The sequence below is a fragment of the Malaclemys terrapin genome, chromosome 13 (genome assembly GCF_027887155.1).
Source record: "Malaclemys terrapin pileata isolate rMalTer1 chromosome 13, rMalTer1.hap1, whole genome shotgun sequence".
NCBI classification, from domain to species: domain Eukaryota; kingdom Metazoa; phylum Chordata; order Testudines; family Emydidae; genus Malaclemys; species Malaclemys terrapin.
Window position 1 is genome coordinate 29,944,317 of NC_071517.1, and position 20,846 is coordinate 29,965,162.

Sequence of the window (20,846 nt, forward strand, 5' to 3'; positions counted from 1 at the left end):
GCGATCACCAGCATCACTCAGTCCTGACAGCAGGAAGTGAACTGCATGGAGTCTATAGTAACTCTTTGTTGCTGTGGAGAGTCGACGCTTCTTGCAAGATCCCCGTGTCCCGGCTGCAGCCCGGAGAGGTGAATCTCCATCAGTAGCATTCCCGCTGCTCCCCAGGAGCCTCTCCCAGTGCAGAGATCCCAGCCTGGCCAGGACACCCCCTTAACGGGAAGATCCTTGCTTCCAAAGAAGGCACTACGGGGGAGGGGGGAAGGTAAGAGAGACCCTCTCGTTTTCCCTCCGTCCCCCACAGGGAGCGATGCCTCCCGGTTCCACCCTGGCTGGCGGGGCAGGGGGATGCCCCAGGCTGGCTGCGATTCCCTGCATTGCGTATAGGAAAGATGGCCGCCACCTCCCATTGTTTGCAGTGTGTGTGAAGCCAGCCTGCTCCAGTATCAGGGTGAGACAGGGATATCTGGTTAGCCGGAGCTGGAAGGGGGCTCTGAGAGCCAGAGGGCATTGAGAGATGAACAGGGATGTGTGAGGGGGCGGGGGGGACAAGGATGAGGGGGCGGGATGGGGCCATGGGAATGTGGGGCCGCTGAAGGGAGGCTGAGGGAATCCGCAGGGGGAGAATTCTGGCGCTCAGGGGAACAGCTGGAACAGAGGGAAACTCTGAGTGGGGGGATAAAGAGAAGGAAAAGGGGGGATTTGAGGAGAAGGGGTGTCGGGGAGGCTGGAGGGAGAATATGAGAGCAAGCGGAGCCTGGCTGGGGAAGGGAGAGCCAGAGAGTAGGAGAAGGGAGAGGGATGGTGAGAGATACAATGGCAGCTCTCCCTGCATAGGTGGGGCCAGATTGGCAAATGAGATCAGCCTCTGCCGGAGGGGGGCTTCAGGGGCAGCGCACAGAGGGTCAGTCGTCATTGGTGCAGCCATCAGAGGGCTCTGGTTATTGCCAGGGGAGAAGAGGCTGTTGTCTGTCTCTCTCTGCTCATGATATCGGAGCACTAGAGTTCAATCTCTGGGGCAGATGCTGCTGCCTCCTCCATTGTGATCTGGGAGCCCAGATTGAGCAGCTGCCGGTGTACTTTTACAAACTGCTGCTGACACCCTTTGCTGTCAGTACCAATTACTGATGCCTAGGGTTTTCCTGGGCTGCCTTATTACAATATGCTGCCTCTGCCTTTCCCCATCCTCTAGTCCAGTGGCTCTCAACCTTTCCAGACTACTGTACCCCTTTCTGGAGTCTGATTTGTCTTGCGTACCCCAAGTTTCACCTCACTTGGGAACTACTTGCTTACAAAATCAGACCTAGAAATACAAATGTGTAACAGTGCACTATTACTGAAAAATTGCTGACTTTTTCATTTTTACCATATAATTATAAAATAAATCAATTAGAATATAAATATTGTACTTACAATTCAGTGTGCGTATATTGAACAGTATTGCGTATATTGAAGAGAAATGGGCCCTTTTTCCACAGAAATGGTCTATAGGAGACAGCAGCAGGCAGCAGACGGAGGAATAATCTGATCAAAATTATTTGACTATTGGGTAATGTGATCAAAATCACTAAAGGAATGTCAGGGGTTTCTATTGGAACTTAACTTGACTGCCCCTGACTGTCTCTGGTTGTACAAGATGGGAGTGTAATCAGGGTACAGTTGTGTAAAAAAAAAAGTAATCACAGTGCAAGGGATGTTAGGCAAAAAATAGTTTTGTGTGTGCACAGTAAAAGGAAAAGGGGAGCAATGATGGGAACACTGAGCCTTGGGGTGGCTCTGGAGGATCGGACTGTCACTTTGGGGGTGCATGAAAACTGTGGGCATGGGAAGGCAGTTACACCTTGTGTAAAATTAATATGGCTAATATAATGTTATGGAGGTTAAACTATTTCCCAGGACACGTGCAGTGTATATTGAAAAAGGGGTAAAAGAAATGCAAACAAATCATGGTACTTAATTAAAATCCTATTAGGGCTCCAAAAGGAGCCACAGTAGATTGTGCTTTCTTTTTCAAATCTGTGTGTTTTGGAGCAGGAGATAAAAGTGAAAAGTAATGAGAACTCTGGTGGAAGTGGAATGTGTCCCTTTTAAGACAGTCTCTAAGCTGCTAATAGCTTTGGATCCAGAGGCAAGCCAAGAAAGCCTCTGTGTAAATGCAAATTACCTAGCTGATGGGGGAAGGAGGAAACTACCCATAAGTAGCAGCACAAAGAATCTGGAAATAATAAATACATCTGGTCAGCAAACAAGCTACTGAAGACTCAGATTATGGCCCTCCAGGAAAGGGAGGTAAAAAAACAAATCAAGCCTGAAAATAAGGGGGACAGGTTAACACTAAGGGGTGTGTGTGCCCAGAGCAGAAATCTGAAGCTGTCTCTCAGCTATTACCTGAAAATAAACGTAAAGCTTGGTACAGCAAAGAAACTATTGCAAACCTGGTCTGTTGTAAAAGAGGGGAAACTGAGGCACACCACCTCATAAATTTCATAAATGACCAGTGAGTGGGGTAATTCACTAGCCTAACTATAGAACAAAATAAGAACAGCCTGGAGGTAATTCTTCTGTTTTTCCTGCAATTAGCAAGGAAATTTGTAAAAGGAATTGGTATTATTATTAAGCAATAATCTGTCCCCACCAAAGGGGGTGGAAATTTTTTGTTTTTGTTTTTCAGACACTCTACAAGCAAACTGGCACCAGTGGAAGAATAACCCAGAATACCATGAATCTATGTTTTGTGTTGTTTGTCTGTGGTGTTTGTCTTGTTGCTAGCATGATGTGGGTGGGGGATGGCTTCAAAAGGCTGACCTGTGCGGAGAGATATGTATGGGAATGCAAAATGCTCAACTAATAGGCCAGTACCTGTGTAATAGCTACCATGGTGCCTGGAAATAGAACGGCAACTAAGGTGGGCCCCACAAGCCCAATGGAAATAATGAGAGGGGAGGAGCTCACTGGGAATCAATGGAGGGGTGTGTAAAATGGTGTAAATCCAGAAAAGATGTTTGGATGTGCCCGTCTCCTATGACTATGGAGGAGCAGAATCAATGGCCTATGGCAAGAGGTGGACAGTTGGGTGCACTGTGTATGAGGTGTTTTGCTGGAAATGTACATATTGCTGGGGGCACAATTACACCAGCCCCTAACCAAACTACACACATCTACACGCTACTATCTGGACTTTGGTGCACAAATGAATCTGTAAATCTTATCGCTGTGAATAATCAAACCGGGGCATACTGCCTGATTCCATACCAAGTGGTTAAGTTGGTTTTTACAATAACCCATTTCTCTATGCACATTCAATGGACTTATAATGTGGACAAAAGCATGCAAAACCTGCAGGGGCAGCTTGTTGCAACTGGACACATTAAGATCTTAACCGTGTCGAAGGAGGAAAGGCAGTGTTTTGGTGGTGGCTCAGATATTGGACCATACTGCAGTGGTCAGGACTCGGTGTTGTTGTGAATTGTTAACTGTACCTGTGTTATGTTGTGTATGGAAATAACCTATAAGTAATGTAGTAAGCCTCCCCACCCCGCAGTGTACTAGACAACCCGGACCCAACCTTCTCGGGCCCACTATAATGGGAAGTCTGGAACACTAATAGGAATAGGTGTGGTATGCCTGTACGAGAGAAGGTGCAGGGCCCTGTACTACACAAGGGGCAGTGGAACAAATGGAATATCGACACCTTCCACCTTGATGCCTAACCCTATCAGGAAATGTGTTGCCATATGTCCTATGCTTTTCCAGGGATACCTGGGCAGGAGGATCCCAAAAGAAAAGGAAGGGGGGGGGAAAGGGGGTGGAGTGTTAGGATATAGATATTCAGGCTTGTCTGTAAAGGCCTATACTTTAAGAATTTAGGTGTATTCTTATCACTTAGCTAGTTATAGAGGTACAAAAGAGAGAATTAAAATCACTGTCTCTATGTGTAAGGGACAGTCTGAGGCTCTGTTCTTAGGCTAAGAGTATGTCTACACCCAGCCGCTAGTTCGGCGGCTGGCAATCCAAGTTCTGGGTTCGACTTATCGCGTCTTGTCTGGACGCGATAAGTCGAACCCGGAAGTGCTCGCCGTCAACTGCGGTACTCCAGCTAGACGAGAGGAGTACCGCGGAGTCGACGGGGGAGCCTGCCTGCCGCGTGTGGACCGAGATAAGATCGAACTAAGGTACTTCGAACTTCAGCTACGTTATTCACGTAGCTGAAGTTGCGTACCTTAGTTCGATTTGGGGGGTGAGTGTAGACCAAGCCTAAGTAAGGCCTTTGGCTAAGCAGCAGAGGCAGCCATAAGCTGAGAAGTGAACGGTCACATCCTCACATCCCAAACTAGTCACATGGAAATAAGGTGCTATTGGCTGTTAGGAATACAATCCTGTCCTGATATTCCTATCACCTCCAGAGAAAGGAAAGAGCCTAGAACATGTAAAAGGATATTTAGTTTGATAGTTTTCTGTCTGGTAAGAACTCACTTATCAATAGACACAGCTGGAAAACCCTTATGTCTGTATAGATGTAGTTGTGAAATCCTCACTTCTGTATTGTTTTGTATGTTTATTTGCATGGTCTCTGTTTGGTTCTGTAATTGTTTCTGTCTGCTGTATAATTAATTTTGCTGGGTGTAAACCAATTAAGGTGGTGGAACATAATTGGTTAAATAACCATGTTACAGTATGTTAGGATTGGTTAGTTAAATTTCAGTAAAATGATTGGTTAAGGTATAGCTACGCAGAACTCAAGTTTTACTATATAGTCTGCAGTCAATCAGGAAGTAAGGGGGGGAATGGGAATAGGGATGGCTCTGTGGTGTCAGAGCTGGGAAGGGGGACACTGAGGAAGGAAACTGGATTTATGCTTGCTGGAAGTTCACCCCAATCAACATCGAATTGTTTGCGCCTTTGGACTTCAGGTATTGTTGCTTTCTGTTCATGCGAGAAGGACCAGGGAAGTGAGAGGGTGAAGGAATAAGCCCCCTAACACCACCACTCTCCAGCTGCCCAGCTCTGAAGGCAGTGCCACTGCCAGCAAACCCCCCCCCCCCCCCCCACTACAATAACCTTGCAGCGGCCTCCTCCCCCAACTCCTTTTTGGGTAAGGACCCCTCCCATTACAACACTGTGAAATTTCAAATTTAAATAGCTGAAATCATTAAATGTATGATTTTTAAAATCCTATGACCATGAAATTGACCAAAGTGCATTTGATAGGGCCCTAAGTATAAACAAGTCACCGGGACCAGATGGCATTCACCCAAGAGTTCTGAAAGAACTCAAATGTGAAGTTGCGGAACTATTAACTAGGGTTTGTAACCTGTCCTTTAAATCGGCTTCTGTACCCAATGACTGGAAGATAGCTAATGTAACGCCAATATTTAAAAAGGGCTCTAGAGGTGATCCCGGCAATTACAGACCGGTAAGTCTAATGTTAGGAGCGGGCAAATTAGTTGAAACAATAGTAAAGAATAAAATTGTCAGACACCTAAAAGAACATAAATTGTTGGGCAAAAGTCAACATGGTTTCTGTAAAGGGAAATCGTGTCTTACTAATCTATTAGAGTTCTTTGAAGGGATCAACAAACATGTGAACAAGGGGGATCCTGTGGACATAGTATACTTAAATTTCCAGAAAGCCTTTGACAAGGTCCCTCACCAAAGGCTCTTATGTAAATTAAGTTGTCATGGGATAAAAGGGAAGGTCCTTTCATGGATTGAGAATTGGTTAAAGAAAGGGAACAAAGAGTAGGAATAAATGGTAAATTCTCAGAATGGAGAGGGGTAACTAGTGGTGTTCCCAAAGGGTCAGTCCTAGGACCAATCCTATTCAACTTATTCATAAATGATCTGGAGAAAGGGGTAAAAAGTGAGGTGGTAAAGTTTGCAGATGATACTAAACTGCTCAAGATAGTTAGGACCAAAGAAGACTGTGAAAAACTTCAAAAAGATCTCACAAAACTAAGTGATTGGGCAACAAAATGGCAAATGAAATGTAATGTGGATAAATGTCAAGTAATGCACATTGGAAAAAATAACCCCAACTATACATACAATATGATGGGGGCTAATTTAGCTACAACGAATCAGGAAAAAGATCTTGGAGTCATTGTGGATAGTTCTCTGAAGACGTCCACGCAGTGTGCAGAGGTGGTCAAAAAAGCAAATAGGATGTTAGGAATCATTAAAAAGGGGATACAGAATAAGTCAGAGAATATCTTATTGCCCTTATATAAATCGATGGTACGTCCACGTCTTGAATACTGCGCACAGATGTGGTCTCCTCATCTCAAAAAAGATATACTGGCACTGGAAAAGGTTCAGAGAAGGGCAACTAAAATGATTAGGGGTTTGGAACGGGTCCCATATGAGGAGAGATTAAAGAGGCTAGGACTTTTCAGCTTGGAAAAGAGGAGACTAAGGGGGAGGGGGATATGATAGAGGTATATAAAATCATGAGTGATGTGGAGAAAGTAGATAAGAAAAAGTTATTTACTTATTCCCATAATACAAGAACTAGGGGCCACCAAATGAAATTAATGGGCAACAGGTTTAAAACAAATAAAAGGAAGTTCCTCTTCACACAGCGCACAGTCAACTTGTGGAACTCCTTGCCTGAGGAGGTTGTGAAGGCTAGGACTATAACAGCATTTAAAAGAGAACTGGATAAATTCATGGAGGTTAAGTCCATTAATGGCTATTAGCCAGGATGGGTAAGGAATGGTGTCCCTAGACTCTGTTTGTCAGAGGGTGGAGATGGATGGCAGGAGAGAGATCACTTGATCATTACCTGTTAGGTTCACTCCCTCTGGGGCACCTGGCATTGCCACTGTCAGTAGACAGAATATTGGGCAAGATGGACCTTCGGTCTGACCCAGTATGGCCATTCTTATGTTCTTATGTAAGTCATTGTATGAAATTTTAGTTTGTACTGACTTTGCTAGTGCTTTTTATGTAGCCTGTTCAGGGGCACCAGAGCCTTCCCAAAAGTGGGGGGCAGGGGCAGGCCCTGCCCCCGGCCAAGTTGGAAGCTGGAGCAGGGCTGGGAGGGCTGAAATCATCCCCCTGCCTGTGTCCCTGCCCAGGACAGGTGGAGGGACCCAGGTTCCCCACAGCTGCCTGCGCGGCTCTCCCTGACCTGGTTCTGCTGGGGGGGCTTGGAGCCACAGCCTGGCCATGATAAGAGCCGGACGGGCAGCTGTCAGGAGCTGCAGTGGACCCTCCACCTGCTCGTAGTGTGGGGGACCCGAGCAGCCCATGGCCTGTGTCCCTACCCAGCGCAGGTGGAGGGTCCACAGCTCCCCACAGCTGCCCGCAGTGTGGCTCTCACCCTGGCCGGGCTGCATCTCTGAATGAAAGTATTGTTATATGTTTATGGCCTAATCTATAATGGAAAGAGACATTAAGTTTCTATAGTAAACTAACAGTGCACACAAAACAACTGAAATTAGTGTAAAGCAGTGTAAACCTTATTTTCAATACTTATGAATACCTGTTAAATAGAAGCAATTAGGCAGCAAATCTACCAATGTTCCTTTATACAGACTTCCCCCCCAGCATACACCCATTGCCACTGTTATGAATATTGAACAAGTTTTCAACATAATATGCACACACCTTTTGGCACACACCTGTGAGCATATTGCCCTCTGATCTTATTTCAGAGACATTTTCTCAGGCCTTTTCCTCACTGCTGAAACCAAAGTGCCTTGTCCTCACTGTGTTTTTATTTCAGAATAGCTCCTATGCCTTAGTTACCCTGAGGTTAAAACCCCTCACCTATTTTAGCAGTGAGGAAAAAGGCCTAAGGGCTAGATTGGCCAAGGGACTTAGGTATTGTGATACTGAGCGCTGCAATTCCTAACTTTTAAGCCCCTAGAATGTCACAGGAACAACGCCGTAATCCACAAAGCCTGAGTTAGGTACAATGAATAGTGGGAAATAGGTGCCTGAGAATGCCATCCAAAAAAGCCAGCTGGGAGCAACCTAAGCTAGCCAATGGGAGATGCCCATCAGAGGGAAGTTTCCTAAGTGTCACTTCTCTCAAAGAGGTTGGCATCTAAGTCTCCACTGCAGGTGGGCATCTGGCTCTGCCTAGCAATCCATGAATGGGAACCCCTCACCTGGAGCCTAAGATGTTTCTTGAGAGAATGAGCTAGGCAAGTACCTAACTCCACACAAAACAGCCCTTGGCAGAGGTGGTGGTGCCTACCTTATAACTTTTAGCCCTGGGGTATGAATTAAAGGTGGATGGTTACTCCATGTCCGCCTCCTGTGGCCATTTTTTGAATGGGACCTGATCCAATAGACAGCCTCTGAGCTTACCTATCAGGTAGGGCCCTGCATGGAATTCAGGCATTCACCCACCTATCATCCCTGCTCTGTGAACCACTTTCTGTGCATTGCTTATCGAGGGAATCGCTGTACAGCTAAGCCAATACACTCTGCATGCACAGCAATAGCTAGTATGACACTAGTGAAATATTGCAATGGCTTCTTTACACAGGGCAACACTTGGGATAGTTAAGATGAGTGATTCATTGCTTCCCTCCTGTTTGCGCTTAAAAAATCAAATATGGGAAACAACTGGACTATACAAAACTTTAAAAAATATTCAAGACCTGTCATAAGCCTGATGATTGACAGTGTTTCAGGGAAGGATTCCTGCAATCTTGTATGGTTGCCCTGACTGCCACTATCAAAACTAAGGCCTCTTGACTTCTGAATAAGAGCATCCATGCAGGGGTTTAAAGCCCTGTAACTTATGTGCATTAAATTCACACCTTTAGTGTCACACCATGTAGACAAGCCCTTAATAAGTAAAGGGAAGGGTCAAAAGGGAAACGGAAGGGGGAAGCCTCTGTTAATACTTTTAGTTTAAAATGTTTTAGCTGGTTTTCCATGACACCCACACAAATCGGGGGCTGCAGACATTCAGTTGCAAATACTTCTGCTGGCAAAGGAATAATGATAGCCACACGATCAATATCAGAGTTCTCAAGACATAATAATGGTTCATTTAACATCTGAACCAGCATTATTATCTGTGTCCTCAATGCTAAGAAGATGCGTGTTTTTACCAGAGGGTAACTAACCTGCATTAGATATCCCCACTGTAAAAACAGAATGGAGAAAAGGCACTTCAGTTTAATCAGAAAGCAAACAAGGTGAGGTCAGCACTATGCCTCCCACTGAACCAATGCAAAGGAGTAACTGGATCATTCATTTAAAAAAAAAAATCTTTGATTTTGGCAGGACAAAGCAGTAAACTTGTCCAAACGAAGAACATCACTGAAATGTATCCTAACAAACCATGTATCATACATAAAAGGCTATGAAATTAAAATATGCAATTAGAAGGATAAACAATTCAGTAGAAATATCAATATCTATGTATGCAACAAATGAAGTAACAGAAGAGTAAAGTGTGGATTTCAGTGTTTGCAGGATGGGATGTTACTTATAGAAATAAGGATTTTTAATATATTTCCAGTAACTCCCACACACCTTTGTAACTGAAAGTCAAAAATATTATAGGATTGTACAACCGTTTTAGGATTATGAATTCTTTAGGAGAGGTAACAGCAGAAGTATGAAACTAATGTGCCCTAAAAGCTCAGAAATCAAAAGGCAAATTAAAAGAACGCAAAATATATTTAGTTATTTGTTTAATTTCATGATTTTTGTGTGCATAATTGATGATTTTTGAATTCTTGTTTTTGTCAATCTACCTTGGAGGTGTATATCTATGTTTAGTTTTAAAAACAGTAGCAATTTGTCTTTGAGAAGAATTTCATACAAAGTACTATTGTGTCCTTGGGGTCAGATTTTTAAAGGGGTTTAGGTGAGTAGCACCTTGGTGCTTTCAACGTTTAAAAGTCTGGCCTGTAGTGAATATTTGGGAACCAAGTTCTGTACACGAGTGATGATGGAGGCTATGTTTTGGTCATGGGTATTTTTAGTAAAAGTCATGGACAGGTCATGGGCAGTAAACAAAAATTCATGGCCTTGACTTATCCATGACTTTTACTATAAACCCCTAACTAAAACTTGGGCCAGGGGGGATGGTCCGGGACCTCCGCTGGTGCTGGGGGGAGGCAGGCAGTGGCGCATGGCCTGGGACTCCTACTCCTGCTGTGGGGAGGCAGGCAGTGGTGCTCAACTTGGGACCTCTGCTGGTGCTGGGGGGGACAGGAGCGGGCAGCCCGGGACCCCTGCTGGTGCTGGGGGGGGGGGGGGGAGGGTTGGTTGGGTTGGTGGAGCTGACAGGCTTCCTACTCGGCTCCACGCTCCTAGGGGGAGGGGTGGCCAGGGGGCTCTGCACGCTGCTCCCACCACAAGCGCCAGTGCCCATTGGCCGGGAACCACAGCCAATGGGAGCTGCAGGGGTGGTGCCTGTGGGCGTGGGCAGCGCGCGGAGCCCCCTGGCCCCTCTGCCTGGGAGCTGCAGTGACATGCGAGTGGAAGCCGGGGAGCCCCCCCGTCCCCCGCCCCCAGGTAAGTGCCACGCCAGACCCCAACCCCCTGCCCCAGTCCTGAGCCCCCTCCCACACACCCAAACTGCTGCTGCTGCTGCAGAAGTCACAGAGGTCACAGAAAGTCACGGAATCCGTGACCTCCATGACAGACATGCAGCCTTAGTGATGACATGTGAAAATGCATTGAGGTGCTGGACAGAGAGGCAAAATAACATTACACAAAGGCATTCCCCACTGGCAGATCAAAGGAAACTGAAGTAGTTTTGACACCAACCCAGGAAATCTGTCAGCCTTGATCCCAAAGAATAAACTTGTGTATTAAATTAAAAAAAAAGAGAGCAAAAATTTAGATTTGAAAAATAGTATTGCAGTACAAACAAGAAGTGTTATAGCAGAAACACTGTGAGGTGTGATTGCTGAAGCTACTATTAAGATATTCAATTATTATTTGTTATTAAAGTATGCACAATGACATCCATATGCACAGTTTTAACAAAGGTAAACGATGAAGTACAAAGAGCAATAAAATCAAAATTTTTAAAAGTAAATAATTGAAAGCCACGAAACCCCATTTACAACAGATGACCAGAAGAAGGCAGTACCACTCAGGCAATCAGAACAACAGCTAAGACAAAGTTGTGACCTGCTATGAGACTTTATGAAGACATATAAACTGATAAGGGATTCATCTAAACACTGACCATTCTAATTTTTGGAGGGAAGTGGTCATAAAATATTTCATTGAATCAAGTCTCCATTCACAGATCTGTATGTCATATCAGACAGGGAAGAGACATTGGGATGCACTGGGCCTTTAAGAACACAGCCTCGGAAGCAATTGCTGAGCTGGATGGAGGAAAAAAAACATTTGGTTTTCCCCCCACCCCATTTTTGCAGTCACTGCAGCTAGTTCATCCCGTATGGGGGAACTTTTCTCTGCCCCTCCCTATCCTGGGGTTTTCTCCTTTGCCACTGTCTGGCAGTGCCTGTACCCCATTCTGAACTGTGGCTCTTACCCTCTGCCATTTACTTTGCCCCTCTTCTTCCCGTGTCTCCAGCTGTTTGACCTTCCTGTGCAGTCCCTCCCCTCTGATTTGCCTCCTTTCCTCCCTTAACTCCTGTGAACAGCAGGGAGCAGATTGTAACTCACCGAAAGGGCAGAGCCAGGGCAGCGCCTTCAGCAGATGTTACTAAGCAGGCTCAGTTGGGATGATCTTGCTGAATAATAGGCAAGCTGCAAATTGTGTCCAAAAGTAGATTGGAATGTTACGCCAGTCTCTCCTTCTTAAAGCTTGCCCCAACTCAGGTGGGGACTTTCCCCAGTGGCTACAATTAGGGCAGCCCTGGTGCTGGGGATGGGCAGGAAAATGACTACACAAAAAGCCCTTTTCAGGGGCCTGCAGCTGGTGAGTTTGTACTAGAGGGTGACGGGCTCCCCGTGTGTCTGCGAATAGGTGTGTCTATTAGGGAGTAAATACCCACATAAATTGGACAGTAACCAGTTCTCCCCAGGCAGAAAGGTGGGGAGAGAGAGAAGACAGAACAGTAACGTGGAGAGACTAGAAGGGGCAGAGGGAGCAATAAATGGGGAATGAGGTTTCCACACCCCAACCTTGCCCAGCTCCAGTCAATGTAGCACCCCCAGGAAGATTGACTTTCCTAGATAAATTCATGGAGGATAGGTCCATCAATGGCTATTAGCCAGGATGGGCAGGAATGGTGTCCCTCCCTAGCCTCTGTTTGCCAGAAGCTGGGACTGGGTGACAGGGGATGAATCACTGGATGATTACCTGTTCTGTTCATTCCCTCTGGGGCACCTGGCATTGGCCGCTGTCTGAAGACAGGATACTGGCCTAGATGGACTTTTGGTCTGACCCAGTATGGCCATTCTTACGTTCTCATGAAGAAGGTGAGGAGCAGAGAGAGGAAAAGCCAGTTCCTGCCTCTGCCTAATCCCTGCGCTGCTGGGGGAATGTGCTGCTCTGGGGACAATGTCAGGAGGACCCCCCAAAGCAGCTCCATTGATTCTGCTCTTTTCTAGCATTTGGCTCAGAGACTCTGTTACTGGGATGGTTTAAAAGTGTCTCAAGGTTTTAGTCCCAGTGGGAGGAACCAGGTTTACATTGTAATAAAATAACTGAGCATTTTCTCAGTGTGGCAGAGTCTAGTGTGTCTCTCTGCAGGGAAAGAGCTAGGGGAACTAGGGTGTGAAATAGACTGAAACCCCTTCTGAAACCTCCCCAGTCATCTTCTCACCCTGACAGGCTGCAGAATAACAACCACGTTTTGCTCCAGATCAACCCATCTTCCTAAGGGACAGGGAAGGGAAATGGCTGTTTTGGATCCAGCTCAGGTAGGGGAGCTGGTGGGGAAGGTTGTTGGGGAGGGGGAGGGGCAGGAAATACACAGAGTGAAGCAGGGAGGGGAACAGGGTGTGATAAACGTGCTGGGACATGCTCAGCCTAGGGCCTTGTGTGTGAACATTCTCCATATCTGAAAGAGGAAACAACCCCCCTGGACAGGCTGGAAAAACAAACCAGAGTGCTGGAGCCTGAACCCACTAGGTAGAGACTACAGTGAAATAAAAAGGGAAGGTGCTGGGATTTCTGTCCCAGTTCCCTGTGCGGAGCTCTGTGTCCCATATCCGCCTGTGCCTAGTAGGAGTGTGGTAAATGAGAAGACCCTGTCCTCCTCCGTCTGCTGGGAGGGACAAGGAGCTCTCACCTTCTCTCTGTTCCTTGGAGCCTCCTGGCCACTCTGAGCAGGGTGGGGGTGGGATTCTGCTCCTCTGGCCCTCCCAGAGTTGTCATGTCTTTGTGCTTCTTCCCCCATGAATAGTGGGCTTGTGGCTGGGGCACCAGGCACTGAGTGGGGAACACCTGTTGTTTCAGATGCTGGTGACCTTCGAGGAGGTGGCTGTGTATTTCACTGACGGGCAGGGGGCTCTGCTGGACCCCAATCAGAGAGCACTCTACAGGGATGTCATGCAGGAGAATTATGAGACGGTGACCTCGCTGGGTAAGGACTCCTGTCCCCTCAGCTATTTGAAGCTATGGGGCCTGCATTTCTGAATCTGGTCAGGTTCTTCCCTGGTCAGTTACATTAGATGGGAATGGGTCACTGTAGCGGGGTAGTTACCCTGCTCCTGCCCTGAAGGGCTGAAAACAACCCTGGGGGAAGGTTGTGTCTGGGCTGATTGGGGTGTGGCCCAGCTGCAGCTACTTCCCAATCAGGCCACAGCTGGCCTGTATAAAAAGGCTGGGAGCCAGGGGCTCAACAGTCTCTCTCTCTCTCTCTCTCTCTCTCTCTCTCTCTCTCTCTCTCTCTCTCTCTCTCTCTCTCTCTCTCTCACACACACACACACACACCCCCCCCCACACACACACACACACACACACACACACACACACACACACACCCCCCCCCCCTGCGCAAGCAAGCAAGGCTGGGGACGGGCCAGAGGAGCTGGGAGCTCTGACCTAAGAAAGCCCCAGGCTGCAGGCCTGGCGAGGCCTAGTAGGTGTAGGGTTGCAGGGGGCAGCCCGTGGGGAGGCAGCAGGTCCAAACCCCTTTGCCTGTGATGAGTGGCTGATACTGCAGTCTGCCCCAGTGAATGGGGGCCAGATGGAGACTGGGCAGTAGCCAAAACTGAGGTGAAGTGGGGATAGTAGGTGGGGGTTCCCTAGGGAGGGGAGACCCTTAGACTGAGGGGTTACTGCTAGGGGCAGCACCCCAGGTACAAGGGCACTGGGGTCCTGGGAGGGACACAGGGCCATAGGTAAGGCGGATCACCAGCCTGCAGGGGGTGCTCTGGATGCTGGAAGAGCTAATTCCCAGAAGTAACCAGCAGGAGGGCTGCAGGGGTGAGTCCGCTCCTCTATAGGCACATAGTCCAGTGGCTCTCAACCTTTCCAGACTACTGATTTCTCATGTGTACCCCAAGTTTCACCTCGCTTAAACTACTTCCTTACAAAATCAGACAAAAATACAAAATTGTTATAGCACGCTATTACTGAAAATTGCTGACTTCTCATTTTTACCATGTCCTTACAAAATAAATCAATCGGAATATAAATATTGTACGTACATTTCAGTGTGTAGTGTATAGAGCAGTATAAAGAAGTCATTGTATGAAATTTTAGTTTGTACTGACTTTGCTAGTACTTTTTATGTAGCCTCGTGTAAAACTAGGCAAATATCTAGATGAATTGATGTAACCCCTGGGAGATCTCTGCATACCTTGGACATGTACCCCTGGTTGAGAATCACTGGTATTGTCCACAGCTCCAGTGTGAGAGAGCTGTTCATCTCCAAACCCTCTTCAATGGGATAGGGGAGTCATGAATCTAATGGACATTCTAATTTATGCCCATCACTCCAGCTTTCCTGGGGTCAGAAGCAGTGTATTATCCTATCTGCATTAATTCTCACTCTCACACAAGGATCTCTGTTCACCTCCCTTCATGGGACTAGCTCCATCTCTGGGGAGGGGCTCTGGATGTTTAGACATAGACAGGGGTTTAAAACCTGAGCTGTTTGTGTCTCAGCAAGTCCCCCAGAGCCCACAGATCCTGAAAACTCCTAGTGAGAGTGTGACAATTCCCCCCACCCCCAAACATCTGCCTCTCCCAAGGGGGCTCTGTGACCACATTCCCATCTGTTCAGATCCCACAACCCCCACCATGGTACGAGGCCAGGTTAGAATCGGGGAATGTTCTTTGTGACAAATACTCTACAAATCCTCAATGCACCCTGATCTTGCCTGATTTCACCCCCTCAGCAGGACTCCCCATTCCCAAACCTAACCTGATTGCCCAGCTGGAACGAGGGGAAGAGCCATGGGTCCCAGATCTCCAGGCCTTCGAGGAAAGGAAGATCCCAAGAGGCACCCGCACAGGTGAGGGGTTCACCAATACCGACACAGAAACCATCTGGTGAATGAATGAAAAAGTTGAAAATCCGTATAATGTGGGGTGAGCCCCCTCAGTTCTGCCTCATCTCACCCAGATCAGGCTGCGGTCAGCAGGTGTCTTGTCATCATGGTAGATCATGGCTTCCCACCTATCCTGTCAGGAGTTTTCTCTCCGACTTCACTTCCTTGTGAGAGTTTGGATGGGATGTGGAGGTCGAATCCAATTTCTCAGTCCCCCACAATGGTTATTGGGCTGCTGTGTTTTCCCTTTTGGCTGTTCTTTTTTCCCCCTTTCTCCCCAGCACAGGGAATGACTCTTTTCTGGATTCTCTCTCTCCCAGCAGGTGATAGGACTGTGAGTGAGAACAGGGAGGAGAATCCACATCAGGAAAGTAAAACACTGGTGAAACCACAGGGGATGTTTTTGAAAAGAGCTAAAGGGAATTCTTCTCAATGCTGGGAAAAGGTCAAAACCCGGGGAAATCAACACAAATCAAAGAGGAACCTGGGAAACCACCCAAGGAAGAAAGTGAATGAATCCATTCAATATGGGGTAGGATGTAACAATCTCAAGGAAACCACAGCCCAGCCAAAAACCCACATGGAAGAGAGAACCTACAAGTGCTTGGACTGTGGGAAAAGCTTCAGTCGGAACTATTCCCTTATACAACATCAGAGAATTCATACAGGAGAGAAACCCTATAAATGCTTGCATTGTGGGAAAAACTTCAGTCGGAACTACACCCTTATTCTACATCAGAGAACCCATATGGGAGAAAGACCTCCTAATCAACTTGATGGTGGGAAATGTGTCAATGAGAATTCAAACCTTATTACTTATCAGAAAATCCACACAGGGGAGAGACCCCATAAGTGCTTTGAGTGTGGGAAATGTTTCACTGAGAAGTCAACCCTTGTTAAACATCAAAGAATCCACACAGGAGAGAGAGCTCATAAATGCTTGCACTGTGGGAAAAGTTTCAGTCGGAATTATACCCTTATTATACATCAGAGAATCCATACGGGAGAAAAACCCCATAAATGCTTGCACTGTGGGAAAAGTTTCAGGCGAAACTACACCCTTATTCTACATCAGAGACTCCATACGGGAGAGAAACCCTATAAATGCTTGCACTGTGGGAAAAATTACAAGCAGAAATCAAGCCTTTTTTCACATCAGAAAATCCATGCAGGAGAAAAACCCCATAAATGCTTGGACTGTGGGAAAAGCTTCATTCACAGCTCACAGCTTATTAGACATGAGAGACTACACACGGGAGAGAGACCTTATAAATGCCTCGAATGTGGGAAAAACTTCAGTCGGAACCATACCCTTATTCTACATCAGAGAATCCATACAAGAGAGAGACCCCATAAGTGCCTCAACTGTGGGAAGTGTTTCAGTCAGAAGACAAACCTTGTTACTCATCAAAGAATCCACACGGGAGAGAGACCCCATAAATGCATCGAGTGTGGGAAATGTTTCAAAGACAAGTCAAACCTTATTACACATCAGAGAATCCATACTGGGGGGAGACCACATGCGTGCCTGGACTGTGGGAAAAGCTACAGTCGGCGGTCACACCTTACTAAACATCAGAGAATCCACACAGGAGAATGCCCCCATAAATGCTTGAGCTGTGGGAAAAGTTTCAATCGGAGCTCAAACCTTGTAACACATCAGAGAATCCATATGGGAGAGAAACCCTATAAATGCTTGGACTGTGGGAAAGGCTTCAGTCAGAGCTCACACCTCATTATGCATCAGAGAATCCATACAGGGTATAAACCCTATAAATGTTCTGACTGTGAGAAAACCTTCATTCAGAGATCACACCTGCTTAGACATCAGAGAGTCCACATGGGAAAGAGATATCATAAGTGCCCAGACTGTGGAAAAAGGTTTAGGAAGAACTCACACCTTATCATGCACCAGAGACTCCACGTGGGAGAGACACCTTGAATGTGGGTGATGCTTCAGTTGGGCACATATCGTATCAGGCATCAGCAAATCCACACAGGGAAGAGTTCTTTTAAATGTCCTTAGCATGGAGAAGGCTGCAATTGGGAAGCTAACTCCATATTGGACCTCAGAGACTCCTCTATACAGGAGAGAAATGCTGTCCGTGCTCTGACTAGGGCTGGTTACGGTAGTATGTGACAGCGTACCCCATAAGGCTTTATGGGGGGGTGTTTATAAATGTATGTATGATATAACTGAAATATGTTTTGTGCTGCCTGTGCCATGTAACATATCTCCGTAAAGGTTATGGTCTACTATATCTATTCATCCTATTTGTACATATATATCATTTTCTACTTGAGGTTAAGAATATGGGCTGTGTGCTTGCTTGATTTCTAAGTAAGCTTTGTGAGGCATTTGGTCAGCTTCTTTAGGAAGGAATTCGCCAGGTTAAGTACCTGATCAGGAAACACTTGGGAAACAATGCATCTTGGAATGCTCCAATCCACATGAGAAGTCTTCTTGGAGACATGCAAGATACCATGTGGACAATGGCGTGGGCCTGTAAAGACTGAGTCATGCAAGGGCATGTGACTTGCCCAGGTGACTCCAAAACTCCATCTTGGAGCTGGACTTTGCATAGGAGGGAGGAGGGGGGTCTCCACCCACAAGAGAGAGTCTATTTAAACCTGTGGGAGACCCCTCCATTTTGTCTTCAGCTGACTAAAGAAGGAGCCTCTCCACCCCCCCCCCCCCAGGATACTTGAAGGAGACTGAAACAAAGGACAGTAACTACAGGGGGTGTGAGTGATTGCTGGACCCAGGCTAAAAGGAGATTAGCCTGTAAAAGGGAGTGCTCTGGAACTGGTGAGGAAATCATCTGTATTTAGTTTGATTAGACATAGATTTGCGCATTTTATTTTATTTTGCTTGGTGACTTACTTTGTTCTGTCTGTTACTACTTGGAACCACTTAAATCCTACTTTCTGTATTTAATAAAATCACTTTTTATTTAGCAATTTACTCAGAGTATGTATTAATACCTGGGGGAGCAAACAACTGTGCATATCTTTCTATCAGTGTTATAGAGGGCGAACAGTTTATGAGTTTGCCCTGCATAAGCTTTATGCAGGGTAAAACAGATTTATCTGGGTTTAGACCCCATTGGGAGTTGGGCATCTGAGTGCTAAAGACAAGCACACTACTGTGAGTTGTTTTCAGGTAAACCTGCAGCTTTGGGACAAGTGATTCAGACCCTGGGTCTGTGTTAGAGCCAGACAGGAGTGGCTGGCTCAGCAAGACAGGGTGCTGGAGTCCTGAGCTGGCAGGGAAAACAGAAGCAGGGGTAGTCTTTGCACATTGGGTGGCAGCTCCCAAGGGGGTTTCTGTGATCCAATCTGTCACAGTATATACATCTCCATTTTCTAATTCCCATACACAGTGGTGGCATTTGGCTCCCAAGTATCTAGCTGCCCATCTCTGGGGGCAGGTTCCAGCAGCAGCTGACCCTGAGGGGATCAGGGACCATCTGGCTTTGCCTGCTCTAAGCAAACCCCAGGCAGAGGAGGAGAAGTTCTGATCAGCCCCTCCTCTCTGCTGCAGCCCTGGGTGCTGAACTGATGGACCTTCTTGCCTCCTGCTAACCTGCTGGGGGAAGGGAGAGAGAAACTCCTTCAGAAGCTCCCTCTGAAGTTCCCCACTCCAACCTTCCCATCCAAGATTAGGAGAAGTATACTTGGGCCAGGCCCCACCTTCACTCCACACACTTGTCCCCATCCTGCGTCTTCCACCAGTCTCTGGGCTCAGCTCAGCTTAGCTCCCACACTTATCCTGCAGGGAACAGTTCCAGATAAGTGTCCTAGGTTGCTGGGAATCAGATGTCAAGTGACCGGGAGGGGGTTTTGCCAGGGATCTGGGGGATTTAATGTTTTGGGCTGGTGGAGAAGGGAATCAAATGGAGCTCAGGTGATCAAGATATTGGTCATCATGGAATGAGAAGAGAGGGAGTGTGCAAGGTTAGGGAGGTTCTGCCCTCTGTCATTCACCTTCTCTGCCCCTTTTCCCTGCCACCTCTACATTCAGAAGGCAACACTGAGAGGGACTAATTTCCACAGGGCCTTTTTTGGGAGGCCTAGAAATTCAATCTTAGCAGGAGGTTGTTTTTCTAGCCTAAGAAAGTGGTCAGGAGTAGCAACCAGAATGATCATGGCCTGTTTTGTAAAGGACTTGGAGGTCTACTGATGAAAAGTTCTATCCAAGCATTAGATATTATTTTTTATTTATGTTGGGCCAAGCAAAATGAGACCTGACACTCAACTCCATGGTGTTTGTTTGCATGTAATGCAATGACTTTGAATGCTGCAACTGATCAATTCAGACATTTCAAACATCTGGGCTCCCTATGCAATGCATGGGGAAAGATAGGCACCTTAGGATAGGAGCCACAAAAGTCTGTACACTAGGTGGGAAGTCACCTAAGCTGGCCAGTGGGACATGCCAATGAGAGAGTTCTACCCTAAATCAGTCCCTCTGACAGAGTTAGGTACCAAAGTCTGGGCAGCTGGGAGATGCCAATCTCTGCTTGGGATGTATGACCAGGAATCCTGCTCCTGGACTAAGGCAACTTACGCTGCAAGCAATTGGTTTATCACCAGGACCCTCCCCAAGCAGGCAAGGGTGGAGAGGTCAGAGCGATCGCTGGGGTCATGCAGTCCTGGCAGCAGGACGAGAATTGCACTCGCTGCAGTAACTCTTTGTTGTTGTGTGTGGAATCCACATTCCTCGCAAGATATCAGAGCCCAGGCTGCAGATGGGAGAGGTTAGTATCTCCCCAAGGGACCCTACCACTTCAAAGACCCCCAGCCTGCCCAGGACATTCCAGACAGGGAAGACAGACCTTATATACAAAAAAGAGCTGGGACCCCAGTCCCATGGGAGAGATGATCCCCACTGCTCCCAGTGATGGTCCTGCTTGGTATAAAGTTAAAAGGGACCTTCCCATCACAGCCTCCCCTCCTCCCCCCAGAAATGATGCCTCCTGGTCACACCCTGTCTGCAGGCTGAGACTGAATGCTTTGCAGATGCTGGTTAAACTGTCTCCAGCCTCAGAGCAGTTCTCTGGGGATTTTAGTCTAAATGATCAGCTCAGCTTGTTTTTATTAATCTCTGCTCCTTTGTACCTTTTTACTGGTGGTGCTTAGTTTTCATAAGTGCTTTTTTCATGTCCCCACTGATAAATCCCTGCAAAATGGGTGAATGTTGAAAAGCACCCTGGGCTAGATTCTCAGCTGATGGGAATCAGTGTAGAGCCAACGTATCCAGGGTTAGTGTACACCAGCTGGGGCTCTGGCCCCATGGACTCCTATGGAGATATGCCAATTCACATTAGCTGGGGATCTGTCTTTAAAATATGATTCCCAGGTGGCAACTACAATTACACTGTGAGGGAAACATTGCTGAATCTATTTAAGTGCCTTTTATATGTTGTATCTTTCTAGTTTCCTCC

General features: G+C 46.8%; 1 protein-coding gene across 1 annotated transcript; it reads left to right on the plus strand.

The window, feature by feature from the left end:
- LOC128848262 (zinc finger protein ZFP2-like) lies at nucleotides 1–18,356 on the plus strand. The gene is made up of 5 exons (XM_054048152.1): nucleotides 1–448; nucleotides 12,731–12,819; nucleotides 13,358–13,484; nucleotides 15,247–15,363; nucleotides 15,720–18,356. The coding sequence occupies exons 2-5, from the start codon at nucleotides 12,796–12,798 to the stop codon at nucleotides 17,339–17,341; spliced, it is 1,890 nt and encodes a 629-aa protein (XP_053904127.1). The 5' UTR covers nucleotides 1–448; nucleotides 12,731–12,795; the 3' UTR covers nucleotides 17,342–18,356.
- The last annotated feature ends 2,490 nt before the right edge of the window (nucleotides 18,357–20,846 follow it).

Excerpts from the sequence above, each read along its gene's own strand:
- LOC128848262 (XM_054048152.1), top strand. The coding sequence starts at position 12,796 with ATGGCTGTTTTGGATCCAGCTCAG. Across the intron at positions 13,485-15,246 it reads TGAGACGGTGACCTCGCTGG|CAGGACTCCCCATTCCCAAA; the intron begins GTAAGGACTCCT and ends TCACCCCCTCAG. Across the intron at positions 15,364-15,719 it reads CCCAAGAGGCACCCGCACAG|CAGGTGATAGGACTGTGAGT; the intron begins GTGAGGGGTTCA and ends TCTCTCTCCCAG.